Genomic DNA, 22,834 nt, shown 5'->3' with positions numbered 1-22,834 from the left:
CTTTTGGTTCTTTGGGAGTGGTTTCGATGCTCACCTTGGGCATTTTTTAGTTTATAGCCATATATTGGGGGTGTAAAAGATTTAATAGCCATTCCAAGTGGGCGATTTAAACATGAGACAAACAAACAATCAACAGTTGAATAAAGTAATCATCAAACTAGTTAATGACTTATTTATGAAATATATAAGTATGTGCTTGCTTCACTTTTTGAAATTAATTGCCCTTTTTTATAGAAAACAAATAATATAATTTTATTAATTGCTTTAATAGTATTAAACATTTATAAACAGTCAAGGTATACTTTCTTTTCTTCTGCCACCCCCACCCCACTGGCACAGCAGTATGTCTGCGGACTTACAACACTAGAAACCTGGTTTCAGTATCCTTGGTTGGTAAAGGACACATAACTCATTGTGTAGCTTTGTGCGTAATTACAAACAAACAAATCATCTTGAGTACAATTTGCAAGTTGGATTTGGAATAAAGTAATTAAAGTTTTGTTATTGGAGTTCACACATGTTTTACTTGTACGTTTATTTAACTTGTCACAATCAATTCCAATTTACTAGTTTGCCAATCAAATTCTTAATCTTACGTTCGTACAAATAGATGGAAACACTCAGGTCTTTGCTGTTCCTGATAATGTCCTAAAATTGCTGGCAAAATACACATACCTAGATTCTCCCATTTCTACCCCAGCTGAGCTGAAACAACATGTTTTTGTTGTTGTTGTTGTTTTTTTGTGAAGCTTTGGGAGCAAAATATCCCACGGTACTAAACCAGGGTGTGTTTTCCCAGATTAACTATCTGTTTGTTTGTTTCTTTTGATTGGTTTGTTTTTAATTTCGCGCAAAGCTACAAGAGGGCTATCTGCGCTAACCGTCCCTAATTTAGCAGTGTAAGACTAGAGAGAAGGCAGCTAGTCATCACCACCCACTTCCAACTTTTGGGATACTCTTTTACCAACGTTATAAAGCCAGGACGGCTGAAAGGGCAAGTATGTTTGGTGTTACGGGATTTGAACCCGTGACCCTCGGATTACGAGTCGAATACCTTAACCACCTGGCCATACCAGGCGTGGAGTATAACGTGAATACCCTGTTAAGTCTTGTGTTTATCACACATAGAGTTACTAATACTGTTGATTATAGATCGGCGATAATACCTGAGAATAAATAAAAGAACATATTCGAAGTTTCGAGCTTGATTTTAGGATTTTGTTTAAATTAATTAATCTACGTTTATTCATAACTGACGTTTTGAAATAATTATAAATTTCGGGTGACAGGCACGTTTATTATCACATCTTCAACAAGTTCAGCTAAGATCTCGTCCTACGTCCCTATTCTGGTTCGAAATTTTGCTCTTGGAAATTCTTTTTGATATAACACAATAAATCTGTTTGGTAAGGTGGTTGCAAATCCTTCATAATTGTCATGTCTATCTGTCAGAAGGTTGGTTAATACTATTAAAGCTGGCCCTTTTAAATGTGCAGTATGTGTTATTACTCCCTCTATTCGTTGGGAAATTATTTCGCACTTTAACTGATATGTCTTCCACACCATATTGTTCTTCCATCATAATGTGTAGTTTTCTCGATTGGTCAATAATGAACTGACTTGCTATATTCTGTAACTAAGTAAGCAATACTGTAGCTTGGTTAGTCCAGAAAGATTCAGCAGATATAAGTGGCAAAACAAGAGTGGTAAAAGGTGAAGAACAAATGGATTCTCCTAATTCACTTTGCATAATTAATGGTGTTTAAGGATGGACTACTTGTGTGGACGCAGAGAGATGAGTGCTGGTTTGATCCTTGCACATTTGCCAATTGAGTTTTAAAGTCTTTCATTCTAGTGTTGACGTCCTTTTTCACTTCAGTACCTATGGTTTCTTCGATCGTATTACCATAATTCTTCTGTGTTTCATTGACGATTGGCCCGGCATGGCCAGGTGAGTTAAGGCGTTCGAGTCGTAATCCGAGGGTCGCGGGTTCGAATCCCTGTCACACCAAACATGCTCGCCCTTTCAGCCATGGGGGCGTTATAATGTAACGGTCAATCCCACTATTCGTTGGTAAAAGAGTAACCCAAGAGTTGGCAGCAGGTGGTGATAACTAGCTTCATTCCCTCTAGTCTTACGCTGCTAAATTAGGGACGGCTAGCGCAGATAGCCCTCGTGTAGCTTTGCGCAAAATTCAAAAACAAACAAACAAAAACAATCATTGACGATCTTTTGTATTTCATCTATCTTGTTCATTATAGTTTTTCTGCAAACCGAATTTTGTTTTATATTCACTTCCTATATACATTCAAGGTTTCTTCGATTTTTACTTTTGTTCATAATTCTTCTGGGAACCTTATGTCTCGTTTGTTTTGTTTTTTTAATTTCCTCTCTGAACTTATCATTTCCTGTTATAACTTTTAATTTCATTTTTTCTTGCTTCTTTTTTGTGTGTTTTTTTCATTTTCTGTAACTTTCTTCTTCATCTGTCCACTGTTTCATGATTTCTAGTGAGTTTTCAATAGTCTCTTGTAGCACGTGTCGTTATCTTGAAGTTCAGACTGAACACTATTTTATTTTCACCAATGCATTCTATTCCACACATCAGTGTTGTAATGGTTTCTAATTCTGGATGAGTGTTTAAATTATTCCACAAAAAGAAGAATTCCAAGTCCAGACCATTTTATGATGACGAAAGTGTTTTTATTTCTTTTGCTGCAAATCCTTCACGTTTCACGTACTACCTAATGTTCACTGAGCGAGTGACAGGCCTGAGTTCCAAATAACGTTACACCAACCACTTAGTTTCAATGATCAATTTGTGCAGAATCTTCCAAGATGTAAAATTTAAAATCTGTATTGGATTTTTTGTTCTTAAATCTAAAAGCGGAAACTATATAATTAATTTCAAGACTGCCTTGCTTACATAACCAATTGATATTTTATTCATGTAGTCAATGAAATTATTCTTTCCAGTACCATACCAACTAGTATCTTAATAACAGTAAGATTTTTTTATTTAACAAAACTCTAAATTATAGCGCCCCCTCAACAACAAGAATCTGTCCCCGAGTGGCACAGCGGCATGTCTGTGGACTTATAACGCTAAAAACTGTGTTTCGATACTTGTGGTGGGTAGAGTACAGATAGCCCGTTGTACAACTTTGTGCTTAATTACAAATAAACAACAAGGATCCACGCAATACTTTTTTTAACTTCTTCTAGAAATTAAGCACAGTGTTCTATACTATTATATATCGATAGAACCGAGTCCTTTATTACCGATGGGTTACTCATGCTATACCGCTTACACGTACAAAAGAAAACAAGGAAACAGGTGAATTTGTTAGAAGTTCAAGGAGTTTTGTACACGATACGATTTTGACATCAAACAACAAGCTGAACCATGTATGAAGTTATAATTGTATCTGATATTTATCCTCTGAGATATATTTTGGAACAAAACTACTGAGAAACAATTTAAACCATTGTATATACATGTACGTCATAGTCATATGAGTTTGAAATGTCTATCAGTCTACAATGTTTGCATCCTGTAGTTGACCGTGAACTTTGACAAGTAATTTATAATTATCACTCATGATTATCATATATAACGTGACCACATGTCTTATATCGAAAATGTGGTCACACTATATACGTCATAAAGTTAATGATCTCTTTAGAAGGAAAATACGAAAATAATGCCAGTAAACAGTAACAAATATTAGTTTTTGACTAGGCAGACAGACTGAAACTGCTGTGACATACAGTGCACAATGAAACATGGCTATTATCACTGTACTGAGGTATCTTGATAGTCATTTCTTTATCAACAGCTTGATAGATTATCTTAAACATAGTAGTTAGCCGCTGTGCAGTTATTTGATCTGAAGATAGGATGGTTTGATGTATAAGAGACAATTCTCTGTTGAAAGATATGACAAAACCAATGCTTTCCTTCACCTATACAAAATAATATCAACACAAGTGATAACATTTCGTTTGTGGAATCGTAACGTGTGTTTTTGACGGTGAAATATAGCAGTCGACTAAGGTATTTTCTCATGAACGTCTATAAATTAATCTAAAAAACTTGTACATTTTAATTATCTGTTTCGGTTCCCACTAGGGAAAAGAACAGTGATAATCAAAATTATTTTATTCACCACAGGAATGTTTTAACTTTCATTTAAGTTAACATCACTGAACATTTTTGTTCAAACACAGTTCGTGTTTTTTTCGCATTTTTAAAGGTTTTCTTAAGATACTAATCCTACTTTAAAAACAAAGGACTTTACCATTTGATATTTATTACATAAGTACTCTTAAACAAGCAGGCTAACACTTTTACCCTATTCACGCCACAAGTCAGAGGCCCCGTTACGCTAAAAATTGGGTGTTGATAAGGCAGTTGGGAAAGCACATTAGTCCATAGTGTAACGTTGTGCTTAATGACAAACAAACACGACACAACATTCCACCTGCAACGCCCCCTACAATCCCGTACCCGTTTATACTCTTGTCTCTAAGACATGTGTCTGTCGACGATCACACTCAAATTCTCTCTTTCTTAACCTAAAGATGACCTACGAAGGTCGAAACGTTGTTCTCTCCTTATCAATAAAAGTGTTAATACCTAACCACAACAGCCGTTCTGAGATGTATTTTCATTTCAAGTGGGCTTCTCGTCATTAAGAAATACTACACAAGTTGTACACATCAGATATCATTGTAACGCTAAAATCTGGGGAACTAAAACCTTTTTTGAACCTCAGTGATAAAAAATATAACGTTTAAAAGAGCTACGTAAGTATTTACCTGTTCGTGCATCCTTTAAATGGTTATTAATTTGTATACGTTCAAGATACAGTAATTTTTCAAACAGAAATCCTTGCTATAATAAATACAAACTTGTAGTAGTAGCACGTTCGTTTCCTGAATAGTGTTTTACAGTAAGTAATATTGTACGACTATCGTGCTAAGTTCACCTCTCTCTTCAGAACCATAAAGCATAATAAAATGGTTTAAGAACATAGAAGCGAAAGTTTCTTGGGTGCTCTTAAAGATTTTATTCAATAACTTTAAACTTTTATAATTTTCATAATCAAAAGTATGGATACATTTTAAACTCTGTCTGAGCATATTGTTTTGTCAAGATGAAAGCAGTACATACTCTTAAGTTTCCACTTACTCCAAACTATGACTCATTTAGATATTGTAGCAGGTGGGCTAACATTCAGTTGGTTCTGCTGAGTTTGCGAACTATTAGTAACTGACAGTAGAGCACGCAGCGTCTAACAAAGAGCGTTGCTCTTAGTTACTACATCTGTTCCATTACAAGTCTGAACAAAAAAAATAACGTAGCTCACCGCAGCGTTACGAGTGTACAAGTAATAAATTATGGATTTTTTTTTAAGGATGAGATGTCCTAATAACCTAGGTTATCACTCACTGTCAAGTAATTTAGTCAACTTAAAGTTGTTAGAGTCGTCTAATTATTCTAAAATAGACTTTACTCTCACTTATTAACTTCCGATCAGAGCAAGCTACGTACATACAGTGAAATTACAAGTCATTATGGTCATCAATACAGCTTTCCTACTTACAAAGATAAAATGCTTTGTTTCGTTAATTGGATACCAACACTATTAACAATACTTGCGGGTGTAGCCCGTAATGCCAACAATATCTCACGGGGTTTGGCTATTTTATGATTAGTGGAGTTGAAAGAATGCTTGAAATACCCAAACTGCTATACTGGAAATAAAATAAGTTACACTTGAAAATTAATTGTATATACAATCACACGCCGGACCAGGCTTTACGTTATTGTATTTAATAAACACGTTCTATTTAGTACGTAAAACAAATATTTTTGTCACTAATTTTAAATATCTTTGGTTTAGCTGTTTTAAAACATCAAAAAAGAAACAGTTTTGTTTCTCAGTGCGCCAAGGATATAAATGTAACAAGTTCAAGTTAAAATCATGTTGGTTTTGAAGGGTTCAAATATTCACGAATGACATCAGACCAAAGATAGAATTACAATAGTACTGAAAGCAACAATTAGTAGTATTCAGTGGTTAGTTTTTCCGTTATACTTATTAAATATAGCAGTACAACAAATTAAAATAACTCTAACAATTTCTTTATTTTAAAAATAAATATGCGAAGTTTGAAAACTTACTTTGAAACTTACAACCGTTTTGAACTATTTAGGTTTAACAAGAATTACGACTGTATTTCTATCGAGTGTGTAGGTAGACAAAACAATAATTCATTGAGTAAACCATTAAGTTATTGCATTTAATGTCTCTACCACCGTGTAAGCATTACGTTTATACAAGTCCGGAGCATATATTGTTTGTTTTGTTCTTAAACTGACAGGTTTAAAAATACTTCCAAGTAAACTCGGAAAATAGTTTATACTTTGACAGTTTTTCAATAAATACGTCTTCATTCAAATCGGTTAACTAAAAGGGCAGTGGGATGTTTCAAACAGGGTTATTGTCATCAATCACACAGGTTATTTTGTACTGTGTTATATTAACAACTAAACTTATAATAGCATACACATTAATTTAACTAACTGTAGTGGATAATACTCATGATCAGGTTCTTACCTTCGTTAAAAAGATTCCACAGAGAACCTGAAGTGTCACCTTAAAAAGCAAGTGGTGATCATGACTAGTTTCTTTCATTGTTCGAGCTTTTTATCAGTCCTGGTGCTGAGATCTAATTTTTTTCATTTTTACATAAACTGTTGTCGTGTTTTTTGTTTTTGTTGCTTTTCTAAAGACTCATATCCTTGCTCAATGGTAACTCGTCCTATTCAATTAGAGACAAAACCAACACTTCGCTACGAATATTGTCCGGTGTAATGCTTCGGTAAAAAGATGCTGTACCCTTACTTCTGTGTAGCTGTCCTTGACCTAACACTACATCCTACTGTTGTGGGCTCTTTCAGGCAAAGTACACAAGAGATGACGCTTCGCTGGAGAAAAAAAATAAGGAAAAAATAAAAACAATAATCTGAATAATATGAAAGTCAATTGTGTCAACTACAATCGAATGTTTAAATACGATTAAAGCTTTCTTCTAGTTTGTGAGTTTATCGTATATGTATTATCTCACATTTTATATTTATGAAGATGTAACTACACTCGTATAGAAGATACCCGGTAATAACTGCTTCAGTAACAAAGAAACGCAAAAAAACTATCACCGAAAACGACACAGACAATAATTCTAAGAAAATTTATTGTTGTGTATTTTCTTATAACGAAGCCACATCCGCCTATCTGCGGAGCCCACGGAGGGGAATCGAAGCCGTGATTTTAGCGTTGTAAATCCATAGACATACTGTTGTACTAGCGAGGATATTTAGTGTTGTAAGCTAAGAAGAATATATTATAACATGTCATCCGCATTCCATCCGCCGTATCCAGTCCCAATGAGGTCTTTCATGCTGTGTAATAGTGGCTCATCAGGTCGACTGGCATACGAAAGATATAGAAATGTATTAGGTCCTATTTATATCATCATTGTTTATGAAGAACTTTTATTTTGTGAATTCTATTATGTACATGAATTGTAATTATTGCCAGTTTTATGTACGTTACTCATAAATTAGATTTTTAGTGCAAAGATTAACGATGCAATATTATTTTGCTATTTGATTTATTAAAATATTATTTATTTATTAATATTACATGAATTAATGGTTCTGGAACTAATAATAGCTCTAATAAAAACTACATGAATAATAATGCAAGGTAGGAAATTATCTGTTTGGCCTATATGTACACCCTAAACGTATTTCGTTTTTCCTTTCAGAAGAAATGGAACCAATTCCTTTTCAGAGATACGTTTAAAAAAATGCTTTACTCTCCAACGTCTGGCAAACTGTTTACCCGACCAAAGTTTAATAATAAATTCACCTTAAAGAATTTGAAATCAGTTTTGCCCTAGTGTATTTGATAATTATTTGTCCTATTTTCTGTACGACTAAAATAACTTCTTTAAGGCGTGTTGAAAAGGCTTGATTGAGATTGAAGTTCCACGAAGTGTAATAACCCTGGAGTTGAATATTTCGAACTAACAGAATTATTTGTACATAGAACATATTGATACATTTTTTAACTCTACCAAAAACTACAACCAAATTTCTGTTCTGTGCCACCAATATTATAAGTATTTTGAAGAATACCTTTACCGTATATTCAATTATTTTTATTACCGTGTTAATTTTTATTTCCTAATCGATGTCCTGATTGGAAGTTAAATATTTTTTTCTCTCGCAGTGACTAGTGCCTCGGGTTAAGCTCACTTGAAATTCCTATTTATAAATCATACTCGTATCTTGGCGTAAACTAGATGTACAGTCCATAGGAGACGGACGATTTTTAAACAACGTGACACGATGTCTCGTCGTGAATATCAATTACCACAGGACAGAGAATACATTTTACTTCAACGTACGGTACAACGTATTTGTTGAGAATATTTGTAAACTTGTTAACGCGTTAATGTTTCATTTAATTCTTTTACTAGTGATTAGCGATCTTAGATATGGTATTCTACAAAACATAGTGACTGGACTGTACACGTAAAGGATTACCAAACGCCAGAGATAAAATAGTAAAAGTTCATACTTTCAAAGACAAATAACAGTGCAGATGAGAGCGTGAAAAATAGCAGGTAGACAAGTGTCCAATGTGGTGTTCGCCCTCGAGTCGAGCTATGATTAACAGGTGCGAACCCGGTAGTGAAAAAGCTGTCTTTAAAACATGCGTACCTCTTATTGCCATCGGGATTTCCCCTCAAATCCCCTGGCACTGAGCAAATAAAGTCGACCTGTAAATACATATCCAGTAGTGTAAGAACTTCAACACCGAAAGCAAAATCTCTCAAAATGAACAGATCGATTAAACAACTGTGTAGAAAAATTAATAAATCCAGCACTTGTAAAAAAAGTAATAATAATTTAACAACTTAAAGTGCAAAGTTTATTGTAATGTTTACTCAAAATACTGCACTTTTTACAGCTGATCGAAAAAATTAGGGTTTTCACTAATTTATTGGACATTTGCAAACAAAACGGACTTTTTTTTCTTCGAAGAAGTACACCAAAACCTAATACTATCTCATGGCGTATTTTTTGAAAATTCTGAATAAGGTAAAGAAAAAAATTGATATCACTGAATACAGCCGAGTAAAAACGATTTTTTTTTTTTTTTAATTTCGCGCAAAACTACTCAAGGGCCATCTGCACTAGCCGTCCCTAATTTAGCAGTGTAAGACGAGAGGGAAGGCAGCTAGTCATCACCACCAACCGTTAACTCTTTGGCTACTCTTTTACACCAACGAATAGTGGGATTGATCGTATTATTATAACGCCCCCACGGCTGAAAGGGCCAGCATGTTTGGTGCGACAGGGATTCGAACCCGCGACTCTCAAATTTCCAGACGAACACTTTAACCTACTTGGCCATGTCGGGCTATATAAACGATTTAAGTTAATACTTGCGACAGAATACAAACGATATTACAACATTAATTTATAATTACATACATATAGTAATGTGAATGTATTTCGTCGTACTATAAAAACACGCTTTCATAGCTCATTATGATGACGATATTGGAATAATATTTTGGGAATTAATGTGTAGTTTGACGCGGCCTCACTCGTATAATAATGTGATTGCTCTAATTAGTGAACTAAAATATTTAATATTTGCTTGCATTCAGATTTCTTATTTTTTTAATAGCAAACTGAACTAAAAATTATTTGTCATTGGAATATATATCTAGAAAATATTCTATTTCATATACTTACCAGGAATATTTGTGTACTTATTTCCTGTAAAGGTACTGAATTTTATATCATATTGTATATACAGGTTTAAACTACTGAAACAAAAATTTATATATTTTAATTACAATTATTTAATAAACATTTTTTGCCGAAAAAGGGAAACAATGTTTGTTTCAAACTGCCGACCCAACGGGGGAAAGACAACAAAGATAGGTATCATTATAAAACAAATGGTAAAACTTTAAACACTTTGTGGTTTTTAATTCTTACAAAACATAAGATTTTTCCTCTCTTTTCCGCCTGGAATGGCCATGTGGTTAAGGCACTCGACTTGTAATTCGCGGTTTCGAATCCCCGTCACATCAAACATGCTCGACCTTTCACCGTGGGGACGTTAGAAAGTTACGATCAATCCCACTATTCGTTAGTAAAAGAGTTGTCCGAGAGTTGGCGGTGGGTGGTGATGACTAACTGCCTTTCCTCTAGTTTTACACTGCTTAATTTATGGACAGTTAGAGTAGATAGCCCTCGTGTAGCTTTGTGCGAAATTCAAATCAAACCCATTTCTAATATATATACATATATAACTATTGTTTGAATTACTTCTTTAACAAATTTGTCTATGAAAGCCTGGCTTGCTTTTATACAATAATAACATAATTTTTCATGGTTAATTTGTTTGAACTTAAGCACAAAACTATACAATGGACTCTGCTCACCACAGTAATCAAAACCCGGTTTCTATCGTTGTAAGTCCGCAGTCATGGTTAATTATTTAATTATACAATATTAATTTTCAGTTACGCTTGAAAATATGTTGAATCTTTAGGGAGAAAATCGCCACCTGTCTCTGTTTTTTTTAGAAGTTTCGCCAATTAAACGAAATTACGAAACACAATGCTATTTCAAATAGAATTTAGTTATTGCAAGACTGGTTACAACAACCACGGTTCCGTGAATCTTGGTAAAAAACTCTTTAATAACTACAAAGTTTAACAATGTATTCTTCTCACAAAACTCTGGAAGAAATAAACTAATTTTCACAGATTAACAAATGTACCATGAATTTTATGTGGCGTGATGGTCAAGAAAACAGTATCACGTTTTCATTTATAAGAATATTATGCAAAGATGTGAAAATCTATTTCATCGAGTGATTTATATTAGAAGTATTTAATCAAAAGCCTTGAAAACATAATGAATTTAACTTACCATTTACATTTTTGTAAAGGAATAACAAACAACTTCATGTGACCCAAAGCACCAACTTGAACCAAAACAACCCAGGTAACGAGGCCGCTGACTTAATCAGCAAGTAGGATCTTCGGAACACGGGCCTTTCTTACTGACAGTCACAGTGAAACCATAAGTACTTTTTATCTTCTTTCAACTTACTTAAATCAGTCTAAGTCTTTATATGGTCTAATAGGATCTGTATACAAGTCGAGAGACTGTCGTTAAGAGATAGAGCATTTTCTTAAACCACGACGAGGATCCAAACAAGTCTGACACTGGAGGGTGATCCAGATGTACGATCTCACCAGGATTTTCACAGTAGATTATACCTTGCGGCGTTTGTAGACCAGTCATCCACCTTTCTTCAACTTCCGGTTTACCGTTATCGACTTGCATGGTGGGTTTGCGCACGGCGACATCTTTTGACAACTAATTTTATCAAATACTATCCACAAAGTGAATTGACCAAAATATCAAAGAATACATCTAAGAAAATATTTAAAAAAAAACAAAAAAACAGTAGTATGTATTTATTTTGGACATAGTACTTTTATATATTTTACATAATTGCTTACTAACTAGTTTCACATGAAACATGAGATCACTAAGTGTCTTTTTTTGTTTTTACGGAAAGATGTGAACATTCACGTGATTTCATTGTTAAGTTATCACGTCAGCGAAAGTGGAAGTCATTCCTCATCTTTTGAGATTCTGTAGGTAGTATCTGCGATCTTCATCTTGGATAAAGTATTATTACACAAGCGCATCTAATGTAAAGACACGATTCTAAATCAGTAATCCAAAATTATTTTTTTCTTATCGTCAATAATCTTCTATGTCGTTTCTATATTAGGTTCTATTACTCATTATTTCGGCAGTTTGAAAACTTTATGTTGAGGTAGGAGACAAAAACCAGAAGTAACTGAACGTGCCAATTTGTTTAATTGTGGTAAAAAGTAATAATGCTTGAATGTTTGCAAATCTAAATGGAAGAAAAGGATATTATGAAACAACTGTTTGTGTAACGAGAAAGAGAAAATTGTTTTGGTCTTATTAAGTTATATGTTTTATGCAAGTACTAATTTTCAAGTATGCAAGAACTGAGTAACTATCAAATATTCGCATAACTTTTGGTAAATAATGTATCAATACCCGAACAGAAAGAAAAAAAAAGAGTTTCGGTTTTGCTTCTTTTTGGAGGTAATGCATGCTTTAAGTGTTGTGACTTATCAGTAGGATTTCAAGCATAAACACAGCTTTAAGTCATGGGATCAGTGATGTGTAGTTAGGTAGAGGTATTTACAACATAAATACAATCCTAAATCACAGAATAAGTCTTGTAACACTATGTAAAATTACTGTATAAACCCAGTCCTAAATCACAGAATAGGTCTTGTAACACTAGGTAAAATTACAGTATAAACACAGTCCTAAATCACAGAATAGGTCTTGTAACACTAGGTAAAATTACAGTATAAACACAGCCCTAACTCACAGGATAAGTCTTGTAACGCTAGGTAAAATTACTTACAGTATAAATTTAGCCCTTAATTACGAATGGAATGGGTTTTATAGTTAGGGTTAAAGTGTGTACTGCATAAGCACTGCTTTAACTAAATGAGTGAGTGTTATATATCTAGTTAAAGTATTTACAACTTAAAAACAGTTTTAAAATCACGATATGAATGTTATATAACTCGGTAAAAGTAGCTCAAGCATAAGCACAGCTGCTATAGTTTGAGTGATTTTTTTGTTAACCTAAGTGAAAGTACTTCAAGCTTAATGAAAGAATTAAGTTAGGGTTGAGTGTCTTTCCTTGTAGTTGTCACTGCCATACACCAGCATTTACAGAACTGCTGTAGTGTTTTTATTAGAGTTATATAAGATTATTGATGCAATGAAAAGTTTGAAATTTTAATTTACTCTTATATCTATTCAAACACGTACTTTAGGTATTGCCTAAAACAACTAAACATATTTCTTTGCAAAGAGAAATGTTACATCACAAGAGAGAATTAGTGCATTAAATGATAGAAACGTATTAAAATTTTTATAACAACGTATATTAAGTGAAAGGAGTATATTAAAAGTGTCACATCATTGAAACGGTGTATCAATGACTGTAACTTGTTACAAATGTCACACCGCAAGAAAGAAACAATGTAGCAGGTGGTAATATTATATTTACATCTATGTGATATGATATACAAATATATTTCTAAAACAAATCAAAACGATGCATGAAAAAGTAGTATTGTGTTAAAAGTGTTACGCCACAAAATCTAGTCTACAAGAAAGAAAATGTGTATCAAAGTAAAACTGTAATGGATTATAAATATTGTATATCATATCTAACCCATCAATCAGTAAACGGTGCATTAAATGATAGTGCTTAGAAATATGTTATATATTACAACGCCCGTCTTCCTGGCTCTCCAAAAAGATAAGTGCCTACTGAAAAAATTAAATATTTGTACGTTGTATTTGGTATAGCTCCTTAAAGCTATCTTCTGTCATCCCTACTTTTGAACTACTGACCAGAGGAAAGACAGTCAGCAACACCATATCAATTAAAAATCATGCTAAGAATGACTTACAACACCCCAACAACTTAGAGTGTGGAGAATATTTTGTGTTATTGCACGGATTTGAACCCGAACCACCAGCTTCGAAATCCGGAGTTTAGAAAATTAGTTGCTTCTCTTGAAAACCGGAAGCAACAAAAGTAGAAAGTTGATCAATAATTTTGATTCATGCGTGTCGAATTTGCAAATAATGAGTGAAAACAAACTTGTAATGATGATTTGCCGAGTGGGTAAATACAGATATAGTCTGAGATATAATCAAGAGTGACACAATTGTAGTTTAAGATTTGACAAAGACAACAAGCGAGGATGGAGGCGTAATACGGCTACCAAAAGATGTTTAATCACATAAAAATGCTCAATAAAACCCTAGCACTTTGTTAGATATACACGATAGAGTAAGTTTCAGTTCAAAACGAGAATTATAATTTAGATAGTTTATCTAAAGCAAATATTAAATTTAATTATTTTGAGAAATGATAACTTATTGCAGGTTCGTTTACGTAAATGTTTACGATTCATGCATTATGTAGTTTAATAGTTATGAATTTGTTATTATTATATTATTGCGTCTCGTTGTTAGAACCTTCTGAATTTTTTTTCGCTGTTTTAATTTAATAACATTGTATTATAATACCTATAAAATTTTGAAACGTTCCAGAACTTTGTCGGGGATAAATACGCCCCGAAAAAGTAGTTCGATATAAATAGATCAAGACTATTATTGTTAGTTTATTCATAAAGAGCATATAGTGACTATTTTAAAAGTGAAATTATCACAGATTGTATTGTAATAACAAAGTATGAAAGAAAAGTTGTCTTATTAATATAACCAGCTGAACCACCCTATGTGGAGTGATGAAAACGAGACAATTATTTAAAGCTCTGGATACAAATGTGATAACCAATAATGTAACGAACATTTGTATATACATATGACTTGTTTATTTATTGTTGAAATTTATCGGCAACAATTAACAAACACTAACTGTAAAGAATCTGGCTCATACATTAAACATGACGCTTTCGCTAAGCGGACCTGTTTTCATCAGTTCAGACAAAGTAAAAATAATAATTATGATTAACACAGATTCATCCTCTTGTGGAACAGCGCTAAGTCAACAAACTTACAACTCTAAAATCCGCAGTTCAATTCCCCGTGGTGGATACAGCAGATAGCTGAAAACAAACAAACATAAATTCACATATTTAACGCGCTAGTTAAAGTTTGTAATTTAACAACATTTTTTTCACATTATGTTATTAGTTCCACTGTTAGAAAAATGCTTCCTCAAAAGTATCTTAGAAAATGTTGATTAGTGAATACTCTAATGCAGTCAAAGCATATTTTTATTTTGAAAGATTTCAGCCAGGTGATATATATATAAAGTCTGTTCAATCCTGTTTAATAATTTACATATAATTATAAATTAATATCATTTAATTTCTTAGTAGGTTTGTTTTGATTTTCGTGCAAAACTACCCTGGGGCTATCTATGCCAGTCGTCCCTAATTTAGCAGTGTAAGACTAGAGGTAAGGCAGCTACTAATTACCATCCACCGCCAACTCTTGGGCTGCTCTTTTACCAACGAAAAGTGGGATTGATCGTCACATTATAACGTCCATGTGACTGAAAGGGTGAACATGTATGGGTCTACTTTCTTAGTAGTGTAAGCATTAGAAAATCACAGTTATCTAAAGAAATAATTTTGTTTCTTTTTAGCTCTTTCAGTTGTAGATGAATAATAACAATCGTTAACCAATATACTACTGTGTATGCCATTTTTATCCAACTTCATTAACAAATATATTACAATAAAATTATTTATAATCTTTAGAGCGTGTGTGTTTCTTTATAGCAAAGCCACACCGTGCTATCTGCGGAACCCACCGAGGAGAATCGAAGCCCTGATTTTGCGTTGTAAATCCGTAGACATACCGCTGTCCTTCCGAAGTTAGTATTCTCAGATTAACTCAGTTCTGTACGAATATCAAACAGGATATTTTAACGGGATATCCCCGAAAAATAATTACAGAGAAAATTCGAAGATAACCAAACAATGAATTTTAAACTGAGAAAATAAATAGAATGAACACGTGTAAAACAATATTTCTTTAAATCACAAAGGAAATGGACACAAAACTAATGTCTTCTGTCTGATCAATGAATGATGAAGTAGGTTTAGTCTCGCAAGAGGTATTTTCCTAGATCGAATCACTGAAAACCAAGAAAAGGTGTGTTAATCTAATGCTCCTTGTTTAACAGAAAACTCTAAAAAAAGTTACCTATAGCGATTAGTGCTACACGTGGCTGGACGTTATAATACAACATTATTAAAGTCAAACATCTAGATATCATATACTCAGCCAGCGCAGTGGCGGATTTAGAGGTGGGTGGGGAGGATAACCATCCCCCTTTTTATATAGTTTAAGAACACTTATATCACATTTTTGAAAATGTGTTATTTAATAAAAACAGACATATAGGAGGTTGGGTGTATGTAGCTGAATAGTTGGATTTCCCCGGTCAAACGTTTTAAGTTAAATAGCCAAGTTTAAACCCTAGGGGGAGTCTGGCCTTATCGTTCATACCGTGCATCAGACATGGCATGACTTAGTGCTTATGGCATTCAAGTCGCAATACTGGGATCGCGAGTTTGAATACCGTAATCCAACATGCGAACTCTCTCAGACGTGGAGGTGTTTTGTGATGCACAATTCCGCTTTTCGTTGGTAAAAGGGAAGCCCAGTAGTTAGGTGTGAGTGGTGTTGGTTACCTGCCTTTCCTCTAGTCTATCACTTCTAAATTGTGAATGGTCAGTACAAAGTGCCCTGGCGAAGTTTGCATAAAAATAAAAAACAAACGGAATCATGATACGCTGACAAGACAATGGCACCTTATGCAGTTGTGTTGTAAATATTGAGTACGTATGAAAATAACTGTCACATTTCTTCATGTATTTACGTATTTTCGATGTTTGTCTAAAATTACAGCACGACTTCTACGCACTTAATGATATCTAATTCTATAATTGAGCGTATTTTATGCTTCATGTTTCATTATTGGTGGAAGGTTTTGTTTGTTTTGGAATTTCGCACAAAGCTACTCGAGGGCTATCTGTGCTAGCCGTCCCTAATTTAGCAGTGTAAGACTAGAGGGAAGGCAGCTAGTCATCACCACCCACCGCCAACTCTTGGGCTACTCTTTTACCAACGAATAGTGGGATTGACCGTCAAATTATAACGTCCCCACGGCTGGGAGAACGAGCATGTTTTGGCGCGACTCGGGCGCGAACACGCGACCCTCAGATTACGAAGCGCACGCCTTAACGTGCTAGGCCATGCCAGGCCCTGGTGGAAGGTGATACGTCTAGAAAGGTCTAAAGAATGCGTAACTATCAGTATTTAAAAATATTATAAATGTGTAAGAGTTTGTTTTTGAATTTCGCGGAAATCTACTCAAGGATTATCTACGCTAGCCGTCCCTAACTTAGCAGTGTTAGACAAGAGGGAAGGCAGTTAGTCATCACCACCCACCGCCAACTCTTGGGCTACTCTTTTACCAACGAATAGTGCGTATTAACCATCACATTATAACGCCCCCACTGCTGAAAGGGCGAGCATGTTTGGCGCGACGGGGATGCGAACCCGCGACCCTCAGATAACGAGTTGCACGCCTTAACACGCTTGGCCATGCTGGGCTTAACAATTTTTGTCTCCTGCTCATTTTTATTTTCACATTAAGTTATTCGTTAGATTAAAAAAAGAGAATATCGTTGTTCACGCTTGTTTTACTATTTGTTTTGTAATTCTTAAATAGCTAGAACCTATAGCTGTCGCCCTCTACCCCATCAGTGACACAGCGGCATGTCTGCAGACTATACTGCGAGAAATCAGCTTTCGAAACCTGTGATGGGCAGAGCACAGATAGTCCATTGTGAAGTTTTGGGTTTAATTCCAAATAACTAGCCTGTATATGTCGTTTTCACTACTGTCGTTAACAGTATAAAAAACAAAGCAATTTTAGTCATGGCCGTAGATTTTTTACACCCGACTGAGGGGGATCATTTTTGCAACTACTTATGTGGACTGTTCGATTTCCAAGTTGGTAATCTCTGATTACATGAATCTGAAAGCTGTAAACATGCAGTCACAGAGTAATCATGTTGCCACGATACTTCAAGGTTTCCATGTAGGTTTGTATAAGTGAGGTGTTGTGAACAGTTTTCAAAATGTTAATAGAATAAAAACAAATGTGTCACAAATTAACTGTCACGTGAATTTATTTCTGCACACTGCACAGTATAAAAGATGGCCATTATACTTGACAAGGTTACTAATAACTTTCATTGCACGAATTACGTTTTCAAATATTAATAAAATTAGTAATTACCATTGATAAGTTTATATCTACTGAAAAACTGTTCATGTTGTTTGATAAAAATAATTAAAATGTCTTTGCGAACTCTTGAAAATTACACATCAATGCAATGTAGCACATAATTATACTTTTCATTGAAGTAAGATTCATTTAGTCCTCTAGTCTACATGTTCTCAAACGTAGACCTCCTTTGTGATGATCTGTTTATGAATTATTTCATAAGCTCTTCTATATTTTTCTTGTCGACCTCATCTTTGTGAGTGTGATAAATTGCCACATGGTTGAGGCGGCACTAAGACATAGTTGATCTTAACCACGTCTTCAACCGTCTTAATGCAGAAAAGCTGCGTTCACATTCGCAGCTGGATACTGGACATACAAGCAAAATTTTCATGGGAAGAAACACTTCACTAAAGATCTGCTGGCTTGTTTCATGCATTTTACAGTAAGCATCCTTCGCACCTTTCAGAAATACTGCTTTTGTTGTTTATTTTAACATGGGCAACATGATTAGCACATGTATTGTAGATAGGAGGCACAACCAGCGTGTTGGACACAGTGGGCGGATGTATTCAACTGGACCATTGTGGCTGTCTGACGATACAATATTTTCAAAGATTGTCTTGTATTTTCCTGACCTCTGAAGCAAGACACCAAGTTCATGTACCCACTGAATAGAATCTCGAAAACGTTCACAAGCTTCAACTGCATGTTGCATTGTTAAATTAACCTTGTGTGCTGACAATGCTTTTCTTTTATTTTTGCCTGGCATCCACTGTACGTACCACTCATGTTAGCGGCTCCATCATAAGTTTGTGCTCTTCACCCTGACAGTGGTAAGTTGAGTCTAGTCAGCACATAAAGTATAGTCGAGGATGTTGTTTCACCAGTTGTATTGGAAACACTGTACAAACCAAGAAATGTCTCATGGACGTCAAGGTTTTCATCTACGTATCGGCACCTGTAACATCTTGAGTGCCATCAACCATCAATGCAAAGATTTTACTTTGCCGCACTTCGTGTGCTATGTTCCTCAGTATTTGATGGCTGAACATCTCCATTATTTCATTCTGAGCCTGGGGTGATGTAAATGTGGTTTTTTTTCACAAGTAGGCCGTCAACTCAGGATCTTCCTCTTCCAGGAGCTTCATTAACTGCAGGAAGTTCCCTTCCGTATCAGTATGTCCACGTAATGCTAAACCTTGATGCAGTAAGAAACGTACACTTCTGAATATTGTGGGTAGACTTCTTTTGCATTCTTCGTGCTGTTTCTTTTTTTCCATTATGTAGCTGGACAGTCATTGGAGTTACATCAAGTGAACCTTCTGGAGATATAGCAAATATGTGCTGAGAGGAGGATTGGTGTTCGTTGAATTTTTGTTTTGCCTTTTTCCAGTTGCAAAAACCGGTGGATATGAAGGTACTCCACTGGCTTCTCCAATTTTCCTGTAAAAAGGCCTCTATTTACCACCTTGGCACAATGAAAACATATGACTTTTTGAGTCTGATTGTTGAAGTGTAGCCATGGGAACTCATCAAACCATTTGCCCTGAAAGTTGATATTTTGCCTTCTGTCGTGGTATTAGTTGTGCGTCTAGATGACATGGCTTTCCACACTGTATCTGTAGAGTGTCAGATTTTTCATGACTGCACAAACTTGTTTTACAACTATCTAGTGGTTCATGATGTGCAATAGTTGCACAAACATTTTCAGACTCGTCCTCTGATGAACATAGTATTTCCTCTGTATGGCAAGTTTCTATTCCTTTGCTTGAGGTTGTTGGATTATCTGCATCTGCATTGTCACTTGTAGTACTAGTAACTGGCTTGCAGAACTGTCTAATATCGGAAAGTTTCAGACGCTTGCTTGTCATAATTGGAATCTGTTTCCCAGATGAACCAACAGGCTAAAATACAGTCTTTATTGAAAAACTCTAACGTACAACGAACAAAGATAGAACAGAATGGAAGTAGGACTGAACTGTACAATGTATTTAAGTCGAACGCGCAAACCTCACAGTGACTACCGAGCTGACTGACCACCTGGGCATCACTGGGACAATAATGTGTGCTAGTTACAACACAAATAATTGCAAGTTTCTCGAAAAATACTTAAACAATCACAAATATATTACATTCCTGTCAAAGCTCATCAAAAGGCAAACACGTTGTGATATAATGTCTATAAGCACGTCCATTAAATAAAAACACCTAAACAAAAACTAGCAATACAATTCGAGTAGAGGCTTCAGGCCGTTGAAATCGCTCCTTTTGTGTTCTAATTATGCAAGAAAACAATTTTTTTTCTGTGATAAGAGAATATATTGTTTTTTACCATAAAGCACCAGCACTTTATTAGAGGGCGGTGATAATCTGAAATTTCATGGAATAATGAGGGCCATAAACACAACTCTAATGAGCCCTGTTGTAAAATCGAAGCTTAGACTAAAGGGAGCGGAGGGGGGTGATGTAGGGCGCGTCTGGATCTGAGCGGCCCAAACTTGTCGTTAACTGTACACTAAACGTACACTATGGTCAGCGACTTCGGCAGCTAAGGAGAGTTAGGTGTTCGAGAATAAAACCGGTTAGACATGCATAAGAACAAATGGCGTAGGAAAACCGCACAATATACACATAAGATTGATGTAGCTGCAAGCTACAAATGGCCTGCCAGATCTAGATCACAGGAGTTTTCGCTTGGGAGTAATATTTTCGAATTTCATACTCTGTTCAATCTGTTGTGATGAAAATTTTACTTAATTTTACACTACGTACAAGACGTAGGTAGAGTCTGTGATAGTGCTTGCAGGCCTTGCATGTATACTTAGGCCTACTGACTGATACTTGCGAACTATCGCTAAGATCGAAAAGCTTAGAAGCACGCCTATATTAAAGATGTACATTTCGGCTACTGAAAAAGCCTACATCTAGGCCTAATTATGTAATTCGATTGGTAAGAACACAAGAACAAACACACAATTTGTAGGCCTATGATGCAATAAAACAATTCAACAGACCAAACTGTAGAGGGGGAAGATTTGTATGCACCATACTCACCACCTAAAATGAAGGGTAGATGTATCCCTCCCATCCCCCCAGGTTCTACGACCTTGATTTTAGTCTCTTATGAGCTTATAAAGCATCTGATATAAAAAAAGCAAACAGGCGAGTCTTCAGTTCTTTGTTGTTGTTGTTTTTTCACTGTAATAATTCTTAAGGTTTATGGACGTGAAACATTACTCTGGAAATATTTTACTGATAAGTTTTATCTCTTTATGAAAGATAATCTTACCTTTTTCACAAAAGATAACATTACCTTTCTCTGATAGTTTTGTATAAATTTATAGAGAGTTGTTTTCTTTAATGAATTATATTTCCTTCAAATTATTGTTACTGTAATTTAATTGTACAACACAAGTATTGAAACCCGGCTTCTGACAGTGTAAGTTCGCTAACATACCGCTATGCCATAGTTTGTTTGTTTGTTTGGAAATTTCGCACAAAGCTACTTGAGGGCTATCTGTGCTAGCCGTCCCTAATTTAGCAGTGTAAGACTAGAGGGAAGGCAGCTAGTCATCACCACCCACCGCCAACTCTTGGGCTACTCTTTACCAACGAATAGTGGGATTGACCGTCACATTATACACCCCCACGGCTGGGAGGGCGAGCATGTTTAGTGCGACGCGGGCGCGAACCCGCGACCCTCGGATTACGAGTCGCACGCCTTACGCGCTAGGCCATGCCGGGCCCTCTATGCCATAGAACATTGCTGAGCATTAGTATAGAATGATGATAAAACGATGTCAGTTGGTGAATAGATCAAAAGGTGAAAAATATTTATTTTCACTATGGCCCCCATTAGTGGCACAAAGTATGTCTACGGACTTAAACGCTAGAAACCGGTTTTCGATACCTATGGTGGGCAGATCACAAATATCTCATTGTACAGTTTTGTGCTTAACTACAAACAAACAGCCCTCCTCTAGTACAGCAGTAAGTCTACGGATTTGCAACGCTAAAATTAGGGGTTCGATTTCCTTCGGTGAGCTCAGTAGATAGCCCGATGTGGCTTTGCAATACGAAAACACACACAAACAAACAAAATTATTTTTAGGAAGCTATTTGTATGTTTTTTTTTTGTAATATTCGTTCAATGTTATTTAAAAGAAGAAACAATCCTTTTGTTTTCTTGTACAAAAGTACAGAGAGCTCCTGGAAGTACTTACTGTAAAAATATTTTTCGTCTTATTTTGTTTCATCAGTGCTGATTTAGTAAAATACAACTCCTATTCTAGAGCTCCAATATATTACATTGTTAATATTTAAAATTTTCCAGACGGTATATGTTATGTATCTTTATATATATATATATATAAACCATTTGCTGAAGCATTTAAAGCATGTAACTGTTAGGAACAACTGGACTCAGCAGCTAGTCCAATGCCTGATTGTCAGCTTAGACCTTTTATTCCTGGATTATACTGTGCATTTAGATGATATGTCACAAGACTTGGAAACTATTTTGGTCAGATTGAACTGCTGCTTCAGCCCAGTAGTCTGGCCATTTATACAGATAATCTGCACTGTCTGTATGGTAAAGCGTATTCTATAATAGTTTCAATAGGTCACAAAGTCATACTCATGGATAAATTAGTCGACGCACTTCCCTACGAGACGATGACGCACCATTTGAGTGTAAGAGGTATCCTAATAAATTCAGAAACTTTTTTGTTACAAATGGGTATGTAGTGGTAACTTTGAGTCTGTATTGAAAGATAATGTGACTACATTTTGGATAGACTACCTT

At 35.2% G+C, this 22,834-nt stretch overlaps 1 protein-coding gene across 3 annotated transcripts in view; it reads right to left on the bottom strand.

The window, feature by feature from the left end:
* The window catches only part of LOC143246321 (tyrosine-protein phosphatase 10D-like), an 82,805-nt gene extending 71,389 nt beyond the window's left edge, over window positions 1-11,416 (bottom strand). For 2 of the 3 annotated variants that reach the window (XR_013025917.1, XM_076492859.1), the window contains exons 1-2: window positions 11,037-11,416; window positions 6,628-6,998 (exon numbers count right to left, since the gene is read on the bottom strand). Coding sequence is in view for 2 of the 3 variants with exons in the window: in XM_076492859.1 (XP_076348974.1) it covers window positions 6,628-6,705 (78 nt within the window). In the remaining variant the exon portion in view is untranslated. The remainder of the gene's footprint in view (window positions 1-6,627; window positions 6,999-11,036) is intronic. The other variant, XM_076492871.1, reaches the window with a different exon arrangement.
* Between the last annotated feature and the right edge of the window lie 11,418 nt (window positions 11,417-22,834).

This window comes from Tachypleus tridentatus, chromosome 1 (assembly GCF_004210375.1).
Source record: "Tachypleus tridentatus isolate NWPU-2018 chromosome 1, ASM421037v1, whole genome shotgun sequence".
In the NCBI taxonomy this organism is placed as follows: domain Eukaryota; kingdom Metazoa; phylum Arthropoda; class Merostomata; order Xiphosura; family Limulidae; genus Tachypleus; species Tachypleus tridentatus.
This window is presented reverse-complemented; position numbering and strand designations above follow the sequence as displayed.